This window comes from Hemitrygon akajei, chromosome 8 (assembly GCF_048418815.1).
Source record: "Hemitrygon akajei chromosome 8, sHemAka1.3, whole genome shotgun sequence".
Classification (NCBI taxonomy): Eukaryota; Metazoa; Chordata; class Chondrichthyes; order Myliobatiformes; family Dasyatidae; genus Hemitrygon; species Hemitrygon akajei.
Window position 1 is genome coordinate 93621819 of NC_133131.1, and position 22325 is coordinate 93644143.

Here is a 22325-nt window from a genome sequence, read left to right on the forward strand (position 1 = left end):
TACTGATCTGTCAACCATTCCCTAACTTTCCCTGAGCCCTTAAACTGTGGTGACCAACTCACTAAACATATTATCCATAACAATTTCAGCATCAAGGATACTCCTTAGTGAACCTATGCTCAGCTCCAGGGCCACCATATAGTCTGTCAGAAGCTGCAGTTGTGCACATTCTGTGAACATGTAATCATCAGACACTCTGTCAGCCTTTCTAAGTTCCCACATTTCCCAGGAGCATGACACAGGGCTGAGCTCACCTGCCATGTTGCTCGGCCTTGTCACCGAAGCCTGTTACTCACCAAAGCTCACACTTAGACAACCAGAAACACTTGACTAGATAATAGCCCCTCTCAAAATGGCAGATCCAAACCCTGCTGGTCTACCTGTCCAATAATAAAGAAAAACTTCCCAGAAACATGCCTTAGCCTCCACCTCTTCTTACTGAAGCATTCTGAGCCAAGGCTGTTTTTCACTCTAACCTTGTCCACTCCTGCAATATATGCTCTGATTAAACCTAGCAATACACACAAAATGCTGGCAGAGCTCAGCAAGCCAGACAACATCAATGAAAAGAGTGCAGTCGATGTTTTGGGCCAATACCTTTAAGCAGGGCCCTCCTTCTGAAGGGTCTCGGCCTGAAACATCGACTGTACTCGTTTTTCCATAGATGCTGTCTGGCTTACTGAGCTCCTCCTGCATTTTTTGTGTGTTGCTTGAATTTGTAGATTTTCTCATTTCTGATTAAATTTAGCTTTTTATTGGCCCAAGTGAAACTCGTAAGAAACAAGTGCTGCTCTTTTCAATGCTTCCCACTATCACCTCCCAGCTTCTCACATCATCCCCTTCCCCCTCACCTGGTCTCACATATCAGTGCCAGCTTGTACTTCCCCTCCCCCACTTCCTTATGTGGCTCCTGCCCCCTTCAAAATGTCAACTGTTTATTTCTCTTCATAGATGCTGCTTGAGTTGCTAAGTTAACTCAGCATTTTGTGTTTTTTTTCAATATTTTCAGCATCTGCAGTCTCGTGTCTATGAAAGGCAAATAAATGGTTTCCTTTTGCAACCTGACACTTAGAATACCTGAGCTAAGAGTAAATTTGTAGATGACACATAAATTACTTATATTTGGACAGTAAGGAGCATAGCTTCAGGCTGCAGAAAGATACTGATCAGCTCAGAAGTCAGGCCAAACAATTTAATCTCAGTAAGTGCAAAATGCTGCATTTTGGGCATGCATAATTAATAATAGGACAACAGGGAAGATTTAAGAATTTTGCTGCACAAGTCAAAAGATCCCTGAAGGTGGCAGCATGGGTAGATAGGTGATAAAACATCAGTGAGGCCATAAATGTGCCAGTCCAGTCATCACAGCATAGAAAGAATGCAACTGATCTAGACATTAACATGTCCATAGAATTAGTGAAATGGAATTAGGTCAAAAAGCTCACTTTCAATTTGGAAATGGCTTCCTTTTGCTCCAGCAATTTTATGATTAACTTCCTAAATTTATCTAACAGGCTTATTATGGTATAAACTCCACTATCAACAATACACAAGTTGACATTGCAGCTGACAATTCCCTTCATATATAACTTAAACATTCAATCTCTGCATTGTCGGTTTATTACAGCAGCAAAGCATAGTATCTAATATACCATGATGCACTGTATGCATCAACAAAGCTTCTTTAGCAAAAATCACTTGGTTCTCAGTATAACAGCAAATACAATGTGTATTGAAACACCACTATATCCAATTACCACAGTTCAAGAAGATAATGAAATATTGTTCTTGCCACTCTCAAGAATAAAAAAAATGTTGAAAACAGCTTTGTTTGTGCACCAACACAAGATTGGTGCACACTCATATTCTGCTTTTTTTTAAAAAAAATCCTTCATCTGTAATCTGCTTTTTACTTTTCAGAGTTACAGAACTTTTTTAAAAAGTTAAACACTCAGAAGTTATTATTTTCAACTCAAAACACTCCGGTTCAGATGTCTGAAATGGAACTGGCTTGGTTGTGAATCCCTTGGCAGCAGTAGAAACATAACATTTGAACATTGAGAATTGTACAGCAGTTTGGGAACTTGAAAACTAAAAATAAGATAAGCGAAACCAAAAGCAGAAGTGTATTCGTTAACCAGTCCTCCGGAGGTCAGATCCCTAGCTGGGTGCAGGAGTGTTTCGACTCCATTGAGCGCTGTCCGGGACAAACCAGTGGTATCGGGGGCGATGCGCCAGCGATTTGGTGCCGTTATCAGGGGCTGCCGGCTTGTTTTGCTCCTCGGCGTTTGCCTCGGCCTATCGAGCAAAGGAGCTGTCCGCCCGCCGGGGCCTTGCTACAGAGCCGATGGGGCGAGCTGCGAGAATCTATGGCAGCTGAAGGAGCGGATGGTACTGGGCTCGAACTACGACCTGGTCCTGCCGCCGGCCGACGTGCTCTCGGGCTCCGGAGCTGCCCACAGCCCAGCCTTGCGGCGTGACTGGCAGCCCGAGCCCGGCATGAATGCACCACACTTCACGGTCGACACGCTGGACGGGCCACTGACCTTCCCGCCGAGCCAGCAACACAGCCCGGTGTCCCTCACCTTCCACGCCTTCACCAACAAATCCGGCTTCCTGGAGTGCATGTGGGCCTCCGATTCGGCGCTCGCCCCCCTGCTCCACGCACTGCCCAACGACGGCCATGTGGTCTTCATGTCGTTCGACGATAACGCACCGCAGGACGTCAGGTGGATGAAGCAGAGAATCGTCCAGGTGCTGGAGCGGAGGTGAGGCGACTGAGGTACCAGGGCCGGCACCATGCGTCCCAGCCCTGGCTCCTCGCTAGGGTCAGGGTAGAGTAAGACCCCACAGTGGGTCGGTTGCTCTCCGAGCTCTCCTTGGAGGGAATGGGAGTTGTTCTGGTGCGCTTGCCGGACTACCACGGAGTTGTGTCCATCCCCCTTCACCGTGTTGCCAGGGGCATCTCATCAGTGAACTTACTTGTTGTTCGCTTAGGTACATACTGTTAGCTTTTTAGTTGATAGAAGGAACACCTAGACTATGATCTGTTATTCAGGTAGAAAGGAGCCAAACCTTTTTTGGTTACCCATATACGAAAATCTGTATTTTCCCCAGAGTTTTATGAAAACTGACCATACTTGTTGGCAAGTTCGCCTGAATCCACTGTATGAAAGACTGTCACCAATGAAGTTAAAATTAAAAGGAAGGTATTTACTAGCAATTTATTTTCATTGTTTTATCAATATACCATCTATCACTAGGAATTTTTGTATTAAGAGTACAACTTATTGATCTTGGCAGCTAAACATGTGGAAATTGATTATGTGCTCATCATGACGTGAAAGCGTTTTAATAGCCTTGAGGAAGTTCAGGATCAACACAGAAAAGACGTTTTTAATTGACACTGGTGTATATATTTTGACTATTCCTTTATTTACCTTATTTCATAGTCATAGTGGGACCATGAATAGTATTTTGCATAATGATTTGGTTGGATTGTATTGGTATATATGTAACTTTGAATAATTTTTAACATCCCAAACACAATCTAGCTTACTGAACATAACTATTACTTGGTATTAAATTTAAAATAATTATATTATTATGCATAGTATGATAACATTATTTCCCAAAAAAAATCCATATCTGGTTCTACTTTAGTCTCAGTTGAAGCTACATGGATTTTGTATCGAGTTGGTGCTGACTTTAATACATTTTCCTAGTATTACCACAGAACGTCGATGCAACCTCATTACTAATTTTACATGTTTCAGAATAGGTAGGGTCCATATTGTCAATTGTAAAACTAATTTTTGTATTTTCCGTCATGGCGCATATAGATGCTGAATTGTAAAGCAGAAACTAACTTGTTACCGTTGTGCTAGCTAGACACAATTCTTTTCAAATTCAAAAGCCCAAGGTTTATCCTCTTGTAGTCTTACTGTAGAATAGCCTGGAAACAGAACCTTTACACCATCATCTGTATGCCAACATCTGTTAATACTAATCCCCTATCTCAGCACTTGGTTCATAGTCTTCAGTACTAAGCATGTTTCAATGCTTATTAAGTGCAGTAGAATCTATCCTGGACTCCACACATTGATGGAATCTTGAATAAGGCACACCAACCACTCTACTTTATTAGGAATTTGAAAGGATTTGGTATGTGAGTAAAGACTTGCAAATTTCTTCAGATGTACCATAGAGAGCATTCTGACTGGTTACACCACAGCTTGTTATGGAGCCTCTAATGCACAGGATTGTAAGAGGCTGCAGAGGATTAGACATTCAGCCAGCTCCATCATAGGCATCACTCTTTCCACCGTCAAGGGCATCTTCAAGAGGTGGTGCCTCAAGATGATGGCATCCATTACTAAGAACTCTCACCATCTGAGACGTGCTGTCTTCTCATTACTAACATGAGGGAGGAGGTAAATGATCCTGAAGACCTTCATTCAATAACTTTGGAACAGCTCCTTCTCCTCCACCATCATATTTCTGAATAGTCCAGGAACACTACCTTATTATTCCTTTTTTACACTATTTATTTATTTTTGCAATTTTATGTATTTGCACTGTACTGCTGCTACAAAACAACAAATTTCATATCATGTGTCAGTGATAACAAATCTGATGCTGATTCTGATCTGCCATTAGGTTATTGCTAATTTCAACTATTTCCCTGAGTGAAGAATATAATGTTCCCTCAAATCTCCTATCTCTTGCCTTAAATCTATGCACCCTGGTTATAGACGCATTTGCTAAGAGGAAAAGTGGCTCACAGTCTACCCTATCAATAGCTCTGATAATTTTTTGTACCTCTGATCTCTTTTCAACTTTCTTTTCTTCAAGGAAAACAAACCCAGCCAGTCCAGTTCTTATAGCTGAAGTATTGTATTGGTCATAGAGTCATAGAAAAGGTCAGCATAGAAACAGACCTTTCAGCTCATCTAGTCTGTGCTCAACCATTTACACTGCCTACTCCCATTGACTTGCACCAGGACCACTGCCCTCCATACCCCTGCCGTCCATGTACCTATCCAAACTTGCAAGTTCAAATTGAGCTTGCATGCACCACTTGCGCTGGCAGCTTGTTCCACACTCTCATGACCTTCTGAGTGAAGACGTTTCTCCTTATTTCCCCCTTAAACTTTTCACCTTTCACCCTTAACCCATGACCTTTAGTTGTCCCACCCAACCTCTGTGGAAAAAGGCTGCTTGCATTTACCCTTTCTATACCCCTCATAATTTTGTGCACCTCTTTCAAATCTCCTCTCAGTCCTCTAACGTTCCAAGGAATAATCTATTTAGTCTTTCCATATAACTCCGATCCTCCAGACCAAACAACATCCTTGTAAATTTTCTCTATACTCTTATTTACATCTTTCCTATAGATAGGTGGCTGAACATCACAGTCCAAATTAGGCCTCATCAATGTCTTCAACACAACTTCATCATAACATCCCCTCTCCTGCACTCACTACATTGATTTATGAAGGTTAATGTGCCAAAAGCTTTCTTTATGACCCTGTCTACCTGTGATGCCACTTATAACAGATTATGGAGTTGTATTCCCAGATCCCTTTGCAGATCTTGCACTTGTCTGCATTAAATTCCATCTGCCATTTTTTAGCCCATTTTTCTAGCTGGTCCAGATCTCACTGCAAGTTTTGATCGTTTCCTCGCTGTTGGGTGTCGTCTCCAAATTTGCTGATCCAGTTAACCACATTAACATCCAGATTGCTGATACAAATGACAAACAACAACGAACCCAGCACCAATCCCAGTAGCACTCCAGTATCACGTTCCAAGCAATGCCATTACAATTCTCCATTCTAATCAGATTATAACTGGAGGTGCAATGCTGAAGCATTGTCTAGCTTTGTGATAGATATAATGTTTGAAAGAAGAATTATTATTTTCATGATTCCAAAATAGCCAGGGATCTTAAGTTACTTTATAAATATTTTGTCTCTCCAATACCTAGCTCAAACGTTTAGTTATTTATCTTTTCTCTGTCTCTGAGTCTATGCTAAGTTGTATGTTAGCTGTTCTGACCTTGCGTTAAAATAAATAGCTGTTTCCAAAGCATTTCAAATCTCTGAAGAGCATGATAATTTACCATAGAAATGTAAGGTCTTTTTAAAAAAGTTATTGATCATTTAAACTTTGGTGCTTGAAGACATTCAATAATTTTGCCAATAGCTTAGCTTTTTCTAAGTGTTATGCACTTTGGCGAGATCCTAGTGAAAATCTGACCATTGGTCAGTATCAATTAACTGCTGCAGTAGATATTTTCACAACAGCAGCCATTAAGTGTAAAGATAATGTTGAAAGATTGAAATAATCCTAGGATGTTCTGCTCTGTTGTTTCGTTATACAAATAAACCCATGGTTTTTATTCATTTATGGCATGTGAAATTGCCGGCATGTTGAGCAACTATTGTTCAATCAAGGAGACTAGGTTGGAAAATAGTCTTTATCACAACTTTGTTCAAAAAAGCCTTGCAACCTGTTTAGCCTGTGTTGTGCAAAAGCCTCAAAAAATTTAGAGAGAATTCTAATTCTCAGTCGGAAGTTTCATTTGAAGAAGCAGAGTCAACATTAAGTTGTTAAAAGCAAAGTGTGATTTACTAAATATTTAATTATTTAATGTGGTAATAGAGAAGGTTGGTGAAAAGATTGTAGTAGATGGTTTTTCAGAAAGTGTTTGATCGAAGATCACAAGAGGCTTGTTCACAAATGTGAGATCTCTGAATTAAAGGGCTATTAGTGGTGTGGTCAGGAAATTGGTGCAAGGCAGAAAACAAAAGAGTGGCGATTATTTTTCTGATTGGATGATGATGGAGAGTATTGTCTCTCGGGATTAATGCTGGAACCACATTCTTTTATATCTTAGACATGAGCAAACAGGGTAAAATTTCCAAATTGCAGTTAATGCTAATCTTGATAAAAACAGTGGCATACAACAGGAAGGTAGGAAGATGACTTAGATTGGATGTTTGTATGTTCAAAAATGCTTGAAAGTTGAAGGAGATGTTTGAAGAATGGCTATTGAAGCGTATGAGATCTAAGAATTTGTTAACAAGCCAAGTATGGAAGTTGCACTGAACTTATGTTTTCTGGTTTTGAATGGAGTAATGTATCCAGTTCTAGTCAAGGCACAATAGGAATGATGTGGAAGCCCACCAGAGATAACAAAAAGCCTTTACTAGAATGGTTTTAAAATTAAGGGATTTCCACCTCAGGAGTAAATTGGAGAACTGAGAGGTTGTTTGCCTTGGAGCTAAGGAATGTTGGGAGGGGTGCAAGATCTTGATTGGGTTAGAAAAGATAAACAGGGGAAACTTGTTAACATTACTAGATAGTTTAAAGATCAGGAATAGTGTTACAAAATTTGGGGCAAAATATTTAAATGGAGTGTGAGAATTTTTTACTCAGAGAGTGATTAGGATGTAGAATTTACTGCCTGTAGAGTGATGGTAACATAACCACTTAGTGCTTTTAAAAAGAGAATGTGATAAGCGGTGTCTCAGATAACCAACATCTGCTGTCTACTTGATTTTATACAAGAGAGACAATAATTTGCTGAACAGTTGGTAAAGAGTGGGAGACTGGGGCTGATGGCCCGACCTCCTTTGTTTCAATGATAATTGAACTTTGAGTTGATGAATTGCCTTTTTTTTAAAGTGGAACATTCTGTGTCATAATGATATTCTTGAAGTCCCCAAAAATAGGAAGCTTCTATATTTTGACTTAGAGATGTTTACAGAATGGCAGTTTATTGGAGGAGAACTTACGGGTGCTATTTTACCCTCCATATAACCATATAACAATTACAGCACGGAAACAGGCCATCTCGGCCTTTCTAGTCCGTGCTGAACGCTTACTCTCACCTAGTCCCACCGACCTGCACTCAGCCCATAACCCTCCATTCATTTCCTGTCCATATACCTATCCAATTTTTTTTTAAATGACAAAATCAAACCTGCCTCTAACACTTCTGCTGGAAGCTCGTTCCACACAGCTACCAACCTCTGAGTAAAGAAGCTGCCCCTCATGTTACCCCTAAACTTTTGTCCCTTAACTCTCAACTCATGTCCTCTTGTTTGAATCCCCCCTATTCTAAATGGAAAGAGCCTATCCACGTCAACTTTATCTATCCCCCTCATAATTTTAAATACCTCTATCAAGTCCCCCCTCAACCTTCTATGCTCCATCTGGGAGAATTTGTAAGTCTGGGTGGTGTTGTCAAAAAGGTGTCTTGTGGAAGACGTACCCTTCAGCCACAGTGCATGAATAGTGGAGTGATTGCATTTTTATGGAGGTGATTTGGGTGTCAGTTGAATGAGCTGTTTTACTTATGTGCTATATAAGTCTTGAAATGTAGGGAAGTAATTTTCATCTACTGTTGGAATTCAGTTCTTATGTTTGTTTCAGAAAAAGGTGTGGAGCGAGATGAGGTTCTTGGTATCCAAGCTGAGTGGCAGTGATAGGATTGTTGGCAAGTTAGCATTGTTTGACCTATTTATTTATTTGTTTTATTAAGTTGTACATATTGCTACTCTTAAGGTCTTCATGACTATTCATAACTACCCTTAAGTTCTTGCAAAGCCGTCGTCTGGATCTGCTGCACTTCTGTGGATGAAAATACTCCGATACACTCTTGGGAAGGAGTTCCAGGACTTAGATCTAGTATTGATGAATGAACAACAGTTTATTTCCAATTAGAATGGTGTATGACTTGGAAGGTAACCTGATGACGTGGGTGGGGGGTACTTCTGGTATCCGTTGTCATTCTGTTTAGTAGCGGAATACGCTGATTTGGAAGGTACTGTTGGGGTAACTTAGTGAAGTAATTGTACATTTTATGGATGATACACAACTGCTGTGTATTGGTAGCAGAGGGAGTTAGGATTTAGATTACTACACTTATCCAGGCAAGTGTAGTGTATTCTATCCCATTGCTGGCTTGTGCCTCGTAAATGGTGGAGAAGTTTTGGGTGCAGATGAGAGGCACTCACAGTAGAATACCCAGCCCTTGAACAGCTTCAAACAGCAATAGTATTAATATACCTAGCCCAGATGTGTTTCTGATCATTGGTGATGAATCAGATATTGATGGTGATGAAATCAGCCATGGTAATGACATTCAACATTAAGGATGGTCTGGTTGAACACTCTTTTTGGAGATTATGCCTACTTGGCATTCTTGTGGCACCAAGGTTACCTCTCATTAATCAAGGTTACCTCTCATTAATCATGTTTGAATGTTCTTGCATTTAATCCTGGACTGCTGTGCTTGTTGGAGGAATGTGAATGGAGACAATTCAGTTCAGAATTTGAAGGTATCATCAATCACTTTGAATGTTACAATGAAAATGAAGACTTGGAGGATGCAATCATTGAAAATGTTAAATGAAGGCAGTCCATTATCTACATTATGTGACTGTGCTAATGTTGTTCATTTTTAAAATGGAAAAGGCATTGTACTGGGACAGTTCCACTCGCAACCTTGGAAGTCCAGGTCCAGTGGTACGAGCAGCTGTCATAGTCTGGGGTTTTCCTTGGTTGCAGTACATATCCATGGCTTCTTCTATGCTCCATCATGCCTTTTGCTCTCTATGAAGCATCGTACAATTCCCTTTTGGGCCTTTGGATCTCACTGTTAATCTCATCTGCCCAGTCTGCCAGAATTGACTTTAAATGCTAGGACAGGCATGTTTCTATTTCACCAGCAATGAGGTCTGCTGGTTACGCGCAGCTGTTTTATCCTGCCTGTTGAAGCGATGTACTGGGGTGTGGTCACTGTCGCATACAAGTAGCTACTTGGTGCCACAGGTGAGAGCTGAGTGTCTGGTGGGGACCAAACGTGAGTGAGCTGCCCCGGAATGGACACGACAAGCTCTTCGTATGAGGTGCTGCCCCTCCCAGGATACCCTATACACTGCAGTCCTCACTGGATGAATTCCTTTGTCGATAACAATTAGGAACAAATACACAGTTTTATAGTACTGTAGTAACGTTGTTAGTGTTCTAATTTGTTCTTTATTTCATTTAAATACATAATTTGTTACTCAGTTATGTCTTTTTTATGCCTTTTTAACTACTTCTATGAAACTTTGGTTAATTGGGCCAAATGTACTGTCCCTAATGTGTTCTAATTAACCAGAATGCACTGTACTCACTGATAAATTATCCAGAACAAGTACCAGAACATATGAACATAAGAAATACTGACAGATATAGGGCACACAGCATATCAAGCCTGATCTGTCATTCAATAAAATCATAGAGCTCTTTGGCATCTATTTTCCTATGCAATTAACTTGATTTCACCAGTGGTAGTCCTTTGAACCTGTTCTGCTATTCACAGTATTTCTGTGTTTTAATTTCACCTACCTGCTTTGACTGCATATGCTTTTTGTAAATAAAGATTACGTCCGAAGACTTCTGGTTGTGGTGCGGTGCTGAGCAGACATGGGTCAGAGTTGCTCCGGAAAGCTTTGAAATTACTCAAACAAACAACCTCGAATTACCTGAACAGCTCCAGTTTGTCTGATTGGAAACTGAGTGATAGCCTAAATGCCACCGAAACCAACAAAGCAGACACAAAAGTTTTCGGAATTGGACTTCACCTGCAGCCATGTGGTGCAAGCTAACGACAACGCTGGTGATAAAGAGGCAACAGACGCTAGCATGGCAGCAGGTCCGAACCAAATCCTAAACGCTATTCAAGCAATGGAAGATGACTTTGTGTCGAGATTTGACGGGCCACTAAACACTATACAAGGAGTACAAGCTGATCTGAAAGCTGTCACAGTGTGCATTACAGAAGCCGAAGATAGAATGAGCACTAATCAAGATGACATCACCTCTCTTTGTAATCAGAATACAACCATGAAAGCAGCTATGGAGGCATTAGCGCTTCAAGTGGACAACTTGGAAAATCATAATCGCCGTTCTAACCTTCGCCTGGTGGGTCTCCCGGAGAGGGTGGAAGGGGTTGATATGGTCTATTTTTTTAGAAAAATGGATCCCCGAGGTGCTTGCTGCTGAAAACTTCCCTGGGCCCCTGCTGACTGAGAGAGCGCACAAAAGTGGCAGGGCTAACGAAGTTGAAGCACAGTCGGCTAAGCGACCCAGGGTAGTGATAATGAAGCTACTGAACTACGCGGACAAGACCCGGGTTATGAAGGGTGCCAGGCTGAAAGAACCTGTACTTCTCAACAATCAGAGAATCATGTTTTTCCCCGACGTCTCTGCCGAACCGGTGAAGAAAGAGTTAGCCTCTCTTTCCATCCTGGACCTACAGTATGGGATATTTCACCCTGCTGAACTGCTGGTGACCTACAAAAGAAAATGCCACACTTTTGACAGTGTACCGGCAGCGGAGAAATTTGTGCAGGAGCTAAATGACTGCAACTTGGAGGCTGTGGGCAAGTGAGACAGTACAGCAGTTTTTTGACTTTTGCTTGAATAGTGGCACTGTAACTACAGTTGTAATATTCTCTACTACCGATAACGTTGGGGCTCTATTCTGGCTGTTGAGCATGCTGTTCCTCACCATGACGACAGCGTGGGAGGACCAGTTAAACTCCATAATTAGGCTCGCTTTCGGGGCCGTCAGGAGGTGTTCATTGTGGGGTGGGTGGGTGTATTTCAGTTCGGGGAGTACACTAACTTATGTTTACAGTGTTCTAATTACTATTTACTGGTTTTTACTGTTTCTTGTTACGTTGTAATTTCAGTTAGCAGTCATTTTAAATCAATTCAGCTCAACATGATTGAAATTATAACTAATAGCCTATGCCCTGTGAACTACAGTTTACCTCTTGGAATGTAAGAGGATTAAATAAACTTGTCAAGTTAAAGCAAGTTAGGAGAGGGATAAGGCAGTTAAAAGCCAAAGTAGTTTTTTTGCAGGAGACTCATTTAACCCTTGAGGATGTGGTTAGAGTAAGGAGGAGATGGCCACGACAGGTTTTTTCAGCCTTTTTCAGATCACACTCATGGGGGTGGGTGGGGGTAATTACCCTTATACATAAGTCGGTGCCTTTCCACCTTATTAATGTTACTGAAGACCAGTCTGGCAGATACCTTGTTATTCAATATGAACTTTTCTCAGTCAGGTTTAATTTGGTCAATGTGTATGGGACAAATGATAACAATCCAGCTTTTTTCAGACATCTGTTTTTATCATTAGCTGCTCTGCCAGGCCATTTATTCTAGGTGGTGATTTCAATTGTGCACTTCAACCTGAACTAGACAGATCTAATTGGATAGATACCTTTCACCATCAGACAAGAAAAGAGTTATTGCAATGCGCTAAAGACTTTAGCTGATGTGTGGAGAAGGAAGTACCCGGATAAACTTTTTCCTGCTATTCTAGCACTGGCCAGACCTTTTCCAGAATTGATTATTACTTAGTTTCAGCTGCTTTAATATTCACAATTATAAGCCGCTGGTACAATAGCATAATAATCTCAGATCACACCCCAGTTTCATTTATCTTGCACCTGCCTAATGCTTTACATTACTCTCCAAGATGGCGGTTTCAGACGATTTGGCTTAGGGATCCAGAATTTATAGAGTTTATTGGAGAACAGATAGACTACTATTTTGGAAATAATATGGACCAGATATCTGTTGCTATAAGGTGGGAAGCCTTTAAAGCCTTTCTAAGAGGTCAGATGATCAGCTTTACCAGCTTTAAACATAATCTTTTAGTTTGGAAATAGAACAGCTTGAGAAAAGAATAAAAGAGACTGAATCTGAAATATTTCAAAATCCCTCTCAGCAGCTCTTTGCAGAACTTAACAAACTGAGAGCTAAATATAATGTATTGTCCATTAATAAGGCAACAAAAAGTTTGATGAGACTGAAGCAATGCTATTTTGAGCAGGGTGAAAAGGCTGGTAAACTCTTGGCCTGGTGCATCAAACAGATACAAACTGAAAGGGCAATAAACTCCACACAATCAGATGAGGGGGTGACAACTGCCGACCCAAAAGAAATAAACAATATCTTTTTGAGATTTTACCACAATCTATATAGTTCAGAATATTCAGATTCAGCTTCACAAATACAAAAGGAATTTCTTGACTTGATAGAATTTACACCTCTGAATGAAACGTCCTTGTCCTCACTGGAGTTTACCTTAGAGACTAAGGAATTGTCTGAAGCTATAACTAATATGAAGGGAGGGAAAACTTCTGAGCCCGATGGAATTCCAATTGAAATACGTAAAATCTTTAAGACCAAATTAAAACCTCCTTTGCTTGATATATATCAAGAGTCATTTGACACTGGATCCCTTCCCCCCCCCCCCCCCCTTAATATGGCAGCAATTACACTACTGTTAAAACCTGGAAAACCACCGTCCTTATGTTGATCTTATAGGCCAATCTCACTTCTGAACAATGATCTCAAAATTCTCTGTAAGGTATTAGCTAGGAGGCTGGAGCCACTCTTGCCAAAAATGGTCCATCCTGACCAAAATGGATTTGTTAAGGGAAGGCAGGTCTTCCACAACATTTGAAGAGTGCTTAGTATACTTTATGAAAAATCTGGAAGCTCTGATAGCGCTATTCTGTTATTGGATGCCGAGAAAGCCTTCAACGGAGTGGAGTGGCAGTGATTATTTAAAGTTTTAGGAAGATTTGGTATTAGGGGAAAATTTCTATGGTTGATACAGCTTTATTCTAACCCACAGGCTGAAATTTTAACTAATGGGCTTTTTTTTAGCACCTTTCAAACTCCAAAGGGGAACAAGACAGGGCTTCCCCTATCTCCCCTCCTGTTTATCCTGGCCATTGAGTCACCTGCTATGGCAATTTGAAAACAGGCTAACATAGCAGGAATATTCTATAGGAGATATAGAACATCGCATAGCCCTGTACGCGGATGACGTAATTTTGTTTTGCTCCAACTTGAAACAAACATTGCCTGCCTTAATTGATCTGATAAGTACTTTTGGTACTTTTGCAGGCTATAAAATAAACAACAACAAATCTGCAATATTATTCATGGATAAAGATGAGAGACTCAATCCCCCACTTCAAACTCCGTTTATGGTGTCAGAACAGGGTTTTACCTACCTGGGTGTTAAAATTACTCCTGCTATTGATAAAATTATCCCAATTAATTATAACCTTCTCACAGTCCCAGTTATTCAGCTTATAAACAGATGGACGAAATTGCTCATATCAATTTTACTGAAGTTCCTAAACCTTTTCCAATCTATCCCACTTCCTCTCCATATAACACACACAAAATGCTGGTGGAATGCAGCAGGCCAGGCAGCATCTATAGGGAGAAGCGCTGTTGATGTTTCCGGCCGAGACCCTTCATCTGAGTCCTGTGTGTGTTGCTTGAATTTCCAGCATCTGCATATTTCCTCGTGTGTCCTCCTGCCCATATTCTTTCTTTTATTTATTAAAGAAATTTTTTTTTTCTAACTTCATCTGGGATAATAGACGTCCAAGACTCAGGCTTTCCCTGTTGTATCTGCCGTATGATAAGAGGTGGCTTACAGTTACCAAATTTTATATGGTATTTCTGGGCGGCCCAAATTAGATAAGGAATGTTTTACTTTGTTAAGGATCACTCCCCTACTTGGGTCTCAATGGAATCCCAGTCAATCAATATCCCTCTAGAATTATATATATTTATTTTTTTCGGCAGATAAGAAAAAACTGGTCAAACAAACTAAAAACCCCTTCTTAGAAAATACAGTAATGGTTTGGCATGATACTCTCGCGTCTTTGGGAGAGGCATCACAGTTATCCCAGTTCACTCCTGTCTTTGGTAATGATAGCTCCAGCCCGGCAGAGCAGACCCTGGCTTTAAAACTTGGTCGACCCGAGGCTTAGCTAAGGTGTCTGATCTTTATAATGGCAATACATTTATGTCATTTGAAGAACTCAAGGCCACATATGGAATTCCAACCAAACACTTTTTTAAATACCTTCAGTTGCGAAGTTTTATTATGTCTGGGCAAGGTTACAGTTTGAAGCTCCCTCTTTTATCTTCCCTAGAAGACATCACTCTGAAATTATCTGAAGCTAGGGGATATGTGTCTGTATTATACAATTTGAATACAAGTAAATGTAAAGAGTCATCAAACAACATAGTAAAAGCATGGAGAACTGATTTGCATGAGAATTTGTCAGAAAAAGAGTGGTTAGAAGCTTGTTCCTTAGTTCAAACCCAATCAGTGAATACTCATTCTAAATTACTACAATCCAAATGGATAACCAGACAGTACATTACTCCAGTCAGGTTGCATCACTTTAACCCCAACATTCCAAACACATGCATGAAGTGTAATCACCAAAAGGGGTCTCTGTTCCATTGTGTGTGGGAGTGCCCCCAGCTAATCTGCTTCTAGAAGAAGGTGCTGGATTTGATTAGTCAAGTTATTGGAAAAAAGGTGCCCCTTGATCCTAAATTATGTATTCTGAACATTTATCCAAAGGACTTTGTAACCTCCAAAAATGTAAGGTCTCTGCTTAATATTTGTTTTTTGGAAGCCAAACACTGCATAGTCTATTTATGGAAGAAACCAACAACCAGTAGACTTTCACAATGGCTGAAAGGAATAACTTCTTATCTTGCTCTAGAAAAGATAAGCTACATTACAAAAAACAAACTTGGCAAATTTCAGGAAAATTGGGATATCTTCCTCAAGTTTCTGGAGAACAATATTCACGATGATGAAAGTAATAAACTGAATTGACTGCTTTTTTTAATGGTGGGGTGTTTGCTTTTTTGGCTTTTTTTACTTTTGATTTCTTATGTATTTTAGTTTTCCCTTTTCTTTAACTTTGTTGCACTTTCAAACCTATGGATGATTTAATGTGTTTTCATTCTGAAAAAGCAATAAAGAGATGTTTAAAAAAAATTACGTCAGAAAATGCTTGAAACAATTAGCAGGTCAGAAATTAGAGTTAACGTTCCAGATTGAAGACCTTTATCAGAACTGGGAAAGAGAGAAACAGTTTTATCTTGTAGAGAGGGTGGACAAGGAATGGAAAGGACAAAGGGAATATCTTTGATTGGGAAATGTCAGGTTGTCAGTTTCTACAACTTCAGTTCTCCATCCCACTCTCATTTTGACCTTCCTGAGACTTCTGCACCATTATAATGAAATTCAACTTAGGTTCAAAGATTGCCACTTCTGGAACTAATTAAAATATTATCCCCCTCCCCTCCCCCTTCTCCTCTGTCCCTCCCCTCTACTCCCTTCCCTGCTACCCCTCTACCCCGATTCCCCTCTATCCTTCTACCCCCTTCCCCCTTCCTCCTTCATCAGCAGTTTCTCTTGCCTCACCCCATCATAATTCATCCCATTGTTTTACCTATCCCTCTCTGTAAGTTAAACTGGTGTTTTTTTTATTAAGGGCGGCATTGACCTTTCATAGCAGTAGTGAAGGGGGTTGCATATTTTAATTTATATTCGCATCTGAATGCATGAGTGAAAGATCTTTGTAACAATTGCTTCTCCTAAATATGGAATGTTTGGTTACAAATCATCCAACTGGCTCCGAAGTATCCTAACTGAGAACAACATTTTAATGCAATAATGCTGATGTACACAGTGCTCAAATACTTATGGCTTTCTTCTGTGACCCATTTACAATAAAATCCTGATATTTATTGAAGCCTTAAATTCAGTGGCATTGTTATAACCTTAGTTAGTATCATTCTACAGCCTTGGGAGATCTTGATGTAGATGTTGGTACAATAACAAAGGCAGCCACCTTTTCTGGCTAGGCTCTAGAGCTTACTTTGTTTGCCGGGTTGAGCAAATATTCATTACAGAGAAATGAGCATTACAACTGTACCAACACTAATTTTCACTATCTTTTGAAATAGCATTAATGTAATTCTAATGTAATGTAAGCCAGACTTTGATAATAGGTGCTGAAGGCTTGGAAGGGGTACTTTAGCGGTGTTTCTGACTTTTTATTGAGTCAGTTAACATGCACATGTTCAATCTTTGAGTGAGAGGTCCATTGGTTACAACTGATGTAACCCTGGTGAACTGTATGCCAAACCAATATCCATTAGTATACTTGCTGCGCAAAACCCAGCTCAATACTTTCATTTCAGTTGACTCAGCACTTTGGACAAAAGTTCCAGATTTCTACACTTTGTGTGAAAGTTTGCTCCCTGATAATACACTATATGGTCTTATGGTCTAAAATGGGCCAGTTGAATTTTGAGATTTAAGTCTTGTACTGAATCCCTCTCCTCTTCTCGCCATGCTGTTGCACACACTACAGAAAATAGTTGCACTGTATCTGCTCCAGCTTTTATTATAAACACTTATGACAGATCACCTCTCAAAATGTCTTATCAGAACATACCCACACTTATTCTTGGTTTTCAGATTAAAAGTTCATTGCAACTGAAGAGCAAGGAATGTAGAGTAAAAGCTATTTGTACATTCTGTGCAAAATGTGTATACCAGTAATGGATAAATATGTGTTAGGCCTGAGAAATATGTGCCAATAGTTCATTTTAATTTTAGTTAGTCAAAATCAAAGTAAGTTTATTGTCATTATCTCAAGTATTTGTATGCATAGGTGCGATGAAAAGCTTACATGTAGTGGTATCACAGTTAGATAGAATTAGAGTCACAACATACACAAAAGAAACATAAATTAAACATGAATTGTAGAAATTATACAGAAAGAGCACAATTAGAATTTAAAAAAGGAAAGTCTTGTAGTGCTAAGTGGTCATATTGTTGCTGCTGTATATAGTTAGTAGGTAGTGATTAGGATTGTGCAAGTTGGTTTAAGAACCAAATGGTTGAAGGGAAGTAATTGGTTTTGAACTTTGTGGTGTGGGATTTCAGGCTTCTGTACCTCCTGTCTGATAATAGCTGTGAGAAGATTGCATGGACCAGATAGTGTGGATCTTTGATGATAGGTGTTGCCTTCTCGAGGTGTAGCCTCATGTAGATACTTTTGATGGTGGGGAGGGATGTGCTCATGATGAATATATTAGGCTAGTCCACCCCTGTCTGCTGCCTCTTACATTCTTGCAACCATGATGCAACCAGTTATGATGCTTTCAACACAAAATTGTTTAGGGTGTTTTAGAGTGACATGTTGAACCTCCTTAATGTTCTAAGAAGTTAGAGGCACCACAATATCTTCCTTATGATTGCATTTATGTGCTGGTCCCAGGGCATGTCATTTGATATAATAACGGCCAGGAATTTAAAGCTGCTAGCCATCTCCACCACCCATCCCAAAATGTAGATGGGTGCATATTCGTACTCCTTCTCTTTTCTGGCACCAGCATCACTCATTCAGTTTTATTGATGTTGAGTGAGAGGTTATTGTGTCCCATCTAGTTCCTGTTTGCTGACTCATTGCTACATGTAATACCACACTGGTGCCAAGCTGTATCGGCGTTTGCCCTTCCCTTGGACAACATCAGTGGCGTGGAGAGGGGAGACTTGCTGCATGGGCAACTGTCGGTCTTTCATACAACCTTGCCCAGGCCTGCGCCCTGAAGATAACTGAAGCAAGACTTTCCAGGCGCAGATCCATGGTCTCGCGAGACTAACGGATGCCACACCACATGTGATTTGTCCAACAACAGTGGTGTTGTCGGCAAATTTTTATATAGTTAAGTATATAGTCATCTGAATATGGAAAGTGGAACTAGACTAAGCACACAGTCTTGAAGTGCACCTGTATTGATCATCAATGAGGAGGTGACATTGTTACCAATTATCACTGACTGAGGAAGTTAAGGATCCAGATGCAGAGAAAGGTGTAGAGGCCCAGGTCAAATACAATCCAAATAGTGGATTGTATTTGGAGTTCTGATCAAGTCTCTAGGACTATTACCCTGTAAAATTTCCAGGTCATACAGGCGATTCAAAAGTTCAACTGCAGAAGAGAAGTTACAGTCTATTGATTGCAGAGATCATTTTCAAGAAAAAATGTGTTTAATAAAGAAGTAGTAGTTTTCTTTTCTGCCAGGAAGTCGATGCTGTGCTTCACCAGCACCGTCTTAAACTAGAATCACTTTCTACAGCTTCCTCTTTGAAACTTTCCCTTAGATCACCGACTAACTTCCATTATGGCTGATTTTAAGTCCAGTGGTTTTAAGCAATTTTTTTCCCATGGCAATCAACCCTTTTTATTTTTGCTGCCTTGTGCAAAAAGTGACTTTAAAGTTACAACTGTCATCAAACCCTTATTATTTAAATTACCGGATTATTACAGGTTATTTTGACTGAAATCCTTATTATTTGGTTAAATAGTGATTTTTTTTCTGCCCAATATATGATTCTTTTAACACACACAAAATATTGTACTGTACTTCTTCCTATAGATGCTGCCTGGCCTGCTGCATTCCACCAGCATTTTGTGTGTGTTGCTTGAATTTCCAGCATCTGCAGATTTCCTCGTATATGATTCTTTTGCTTAGTTGGGGTGAACGTAGTGGGTAAACTTGTAAAGAAAGTGCACACACACTGTGTACAATCAAATATGCAGAGGAAAATTTGTACCCCCCATTTTGTAGATGCCATCTAAATTTTGCAAAGGGCAAAAGGTCCAATATGATTTACTATTGACAATACTAATTCTCTATTTAAATATTTCTATGGACATAGTTGAATCCGCACTTCTGTTCTCACCTGTGATTTGTGTAGGAGTCAATAACTTGCCAGATTCAACTATTTATCATGGTTAATTCGGTGAGTTCATCTCGGCAAATGGGGCTAGTCAACCTAGGTTGGCAGCTCATCTAGGAGAAGGAAAACTCTGATCTCAAACCTCCACTGCCTTGTGGCTATACCCACTCATGGGAGATGCTTTGGAAGTAAGCCCGAGGAAAATTATGAAACTGGAGTCCCTAAGGCAGCCCTATGTCGAGTTCAATGCTGACTGGCAACTCCTGCAACACCGCAGGTGCCAAACTGTATCAGTCTCTGCCCTTTTTTTGGATTCATCGGCTGTGTGGAAAGAGGGAGCCTGCTGCATGGGCAACAGCTTGCTCTCCATATTGTAATGCCTGGCTTGTGTACTGAGATAGAATGCAACACCCATGGTCAACCGTGACCAATGGAGGGCCTCATTGGCTGAGATCTTGAAAGGAGGGGTGAGTAACATGATGGCAGACTAGATGTGGAGTTTTTGCATTTTCTGTTTTCAGAAAAGTTTGGGTAAAAGGAAAATTTGAGTGCATGTAAAATTGATTCACTAGATTAGTCATTTTTTCATATTATTCAACGAATCTTTCTGTTTCAGCTAATGAATGGTGTTAATGAGATTAGCTATCCTTTTTACAAATCCAGGTTGACATTGAAGAGCATTCCCTTTAATGTCTCTGACAGAGTTTCCACTACTGATGTTAAACTATTGAGCTGTCATAATAAATTTTGTTCACCTTTTCTTAAAAAGAAGAATTATACGTGGAGTTTTCCAATCCAAAGGCACATTTTTGATTAGAACATAAGACCATAAGCTATAGGAGGAGAATTAGGCCAATTGGCCCATTGAGTCTGCTCTACCATTTCATCATAGCTGATCCAATTTTCCTCTTGGCTCCAATCTCCTGCCTTCTCCTGTATCTCTTCATACCCTGACCATTTAGAAATCTATCAGCCTTTGCCTTAAATATACATAGAAACTTGGCCTCAACAACTCAAACAAAATGTCGGAGGAACTCAGCAGGCCAGGTAGCATCTATGGAGAAAAGTACAGTCATTGCTTTGGACAGAAACCCTTCGGCAGGGCTGGAGAAATAAAGCTGAGGAGTAGATTTAAAAGGTAGGGGGAGGGGAGAGAGAACTACCAGGTGATAGGTAACACTTAGGGTAGGGGAGGGATTAAGTAAAGAGCTGGGAATTTGATTGGTGAGATGAGGTGAGAGAGGGAAAAGGGGATGGGAAATGGAGTGGGGGGGTGGTGGGTGGTTGGGGGGACATTACCAGAAGTTTGAGAAATTGATGTTGATGCCATCAGGTTGGGAGGCTACCCAAACGGGATGCAAGGTGTTGTTTCTCCAACCTAAATGTGGCCTCATCACGATAGTGGAGGAAGCCATGGATGGACATATCAGAATGGGAATGGGAAGTGGAAATAAAATGGGTTTAAACTCCTCAGCTTTTTTTTCACCAGTCCTGCCTTTTAGGTTTTGGCCCAAAATGTCAACCAGCATTTTGTGCGTGTTGCTTGGATTTCCAGCATCTGCAGATTTTCTCTTGTTTGTGGCCTCCACAACTGTCTGTGGCAAAAAATTCCACAGATTCACCACTCACTGGCTAAAGAAGTACCCTGTCATCTCCGTTCTAAAAGGACATCCCTCTATTCTGAGGCTGTGTCCTCTGGTCTTAGACTCTCCCCTCATAGGAAACATTCTCTTCACATCCACACTATCAAGGCCTTTCACCATTCGATAGGTTTCAATGAGGTCATCCCTCATTCTTCTGAATTCGAGTGAATACGGACCCAGAGTCATCAGAATGCTCTTCATATTTCAAGCCATTCAATCCTGGTTCAATCCTTGAATCATTTTCTTAGAACCTCCTTTCTAAGATAAGGGGCTCCAACCTGCTCACAATACTCCCAAGTGAAGCCTCACCAGTGATTTATAAATTTTAACATTACATCCTTGCTTTTATATTCTAATCCTTTTGAAATGCATGCTAACACTGCATTTGCCTTTCTCACCACAGACTCATCCTGCAAATTAACCTTTAGGGAATCCTGCGCAAGGACTCCCAAGTCTCCTTGCATCTCAGTTTATTGTATTTTCTCTCCATTTAGAAAATTGTCAACCCTTTCATTTCTTCAACCAAAGTGCATGACCATACACTTCCTGACACTGATTTCCATCTGCCATTTCTTTGCCTATTTTCCTAATCTGTCTAAGTCCTGCTGTAGCCTCTCTACTTCCACAAAGCGAAATGCCCCTCCCCTATCTTCATATCATCTGCAAACTTTGCAACAAAGCCACCAAGTCCATCGTCCAAATCATTGACATATAATGTAAAAGGAATGGGTCCCACCACAGGCCCCCATGGAACACCAGTAGTCGCTGGCAGCCAGTCAGAAAGGCTCCCTTTATTCCCACTCTTTGCTTCCTGCCAATGAATCAGTGCTTTGTTCATGCTAAATCTTCCTGTAATACCATGGGCTTGTAGCTTGTTAAGCAGCCTCATGTGTGGCACCTTATCAAATGCCTTCTGAAAATCCAAGTACACAACATCAACCAATTCTCCTTTGTCCATCCTGCATGTTACTTCTTCAAAGAATTCTAACAGATTTGTCAGTCAAGATTTTGTC

At 40.4% G+C, this 22325-nt stretch overlaps 1 protein-coding gene across 1 annotated transcript in view; it reads left to right on the top strand.

The window, feature by feature from the left end:
- Window positions 1-1999: 1999 nt before the first annotated feature.
- The window catches only part of LOC140732058 (uncharacterized), a 178875-nt gene continuing 158549 nt past the window's right edge, over window positions 2000-22325 (top strand). The window contains exon 1 of the mRNA XM_073054182.1: window positions 2000-2768. Within this exon, the coding sequence (XP_072910283.1) occupies window positions 2230-2768 (539 nt within the window). The 5' untranslated portion in view covers window positions 2000-2229. The remainder of the gene's footprint in view (window positions 2769-22325) is intronic.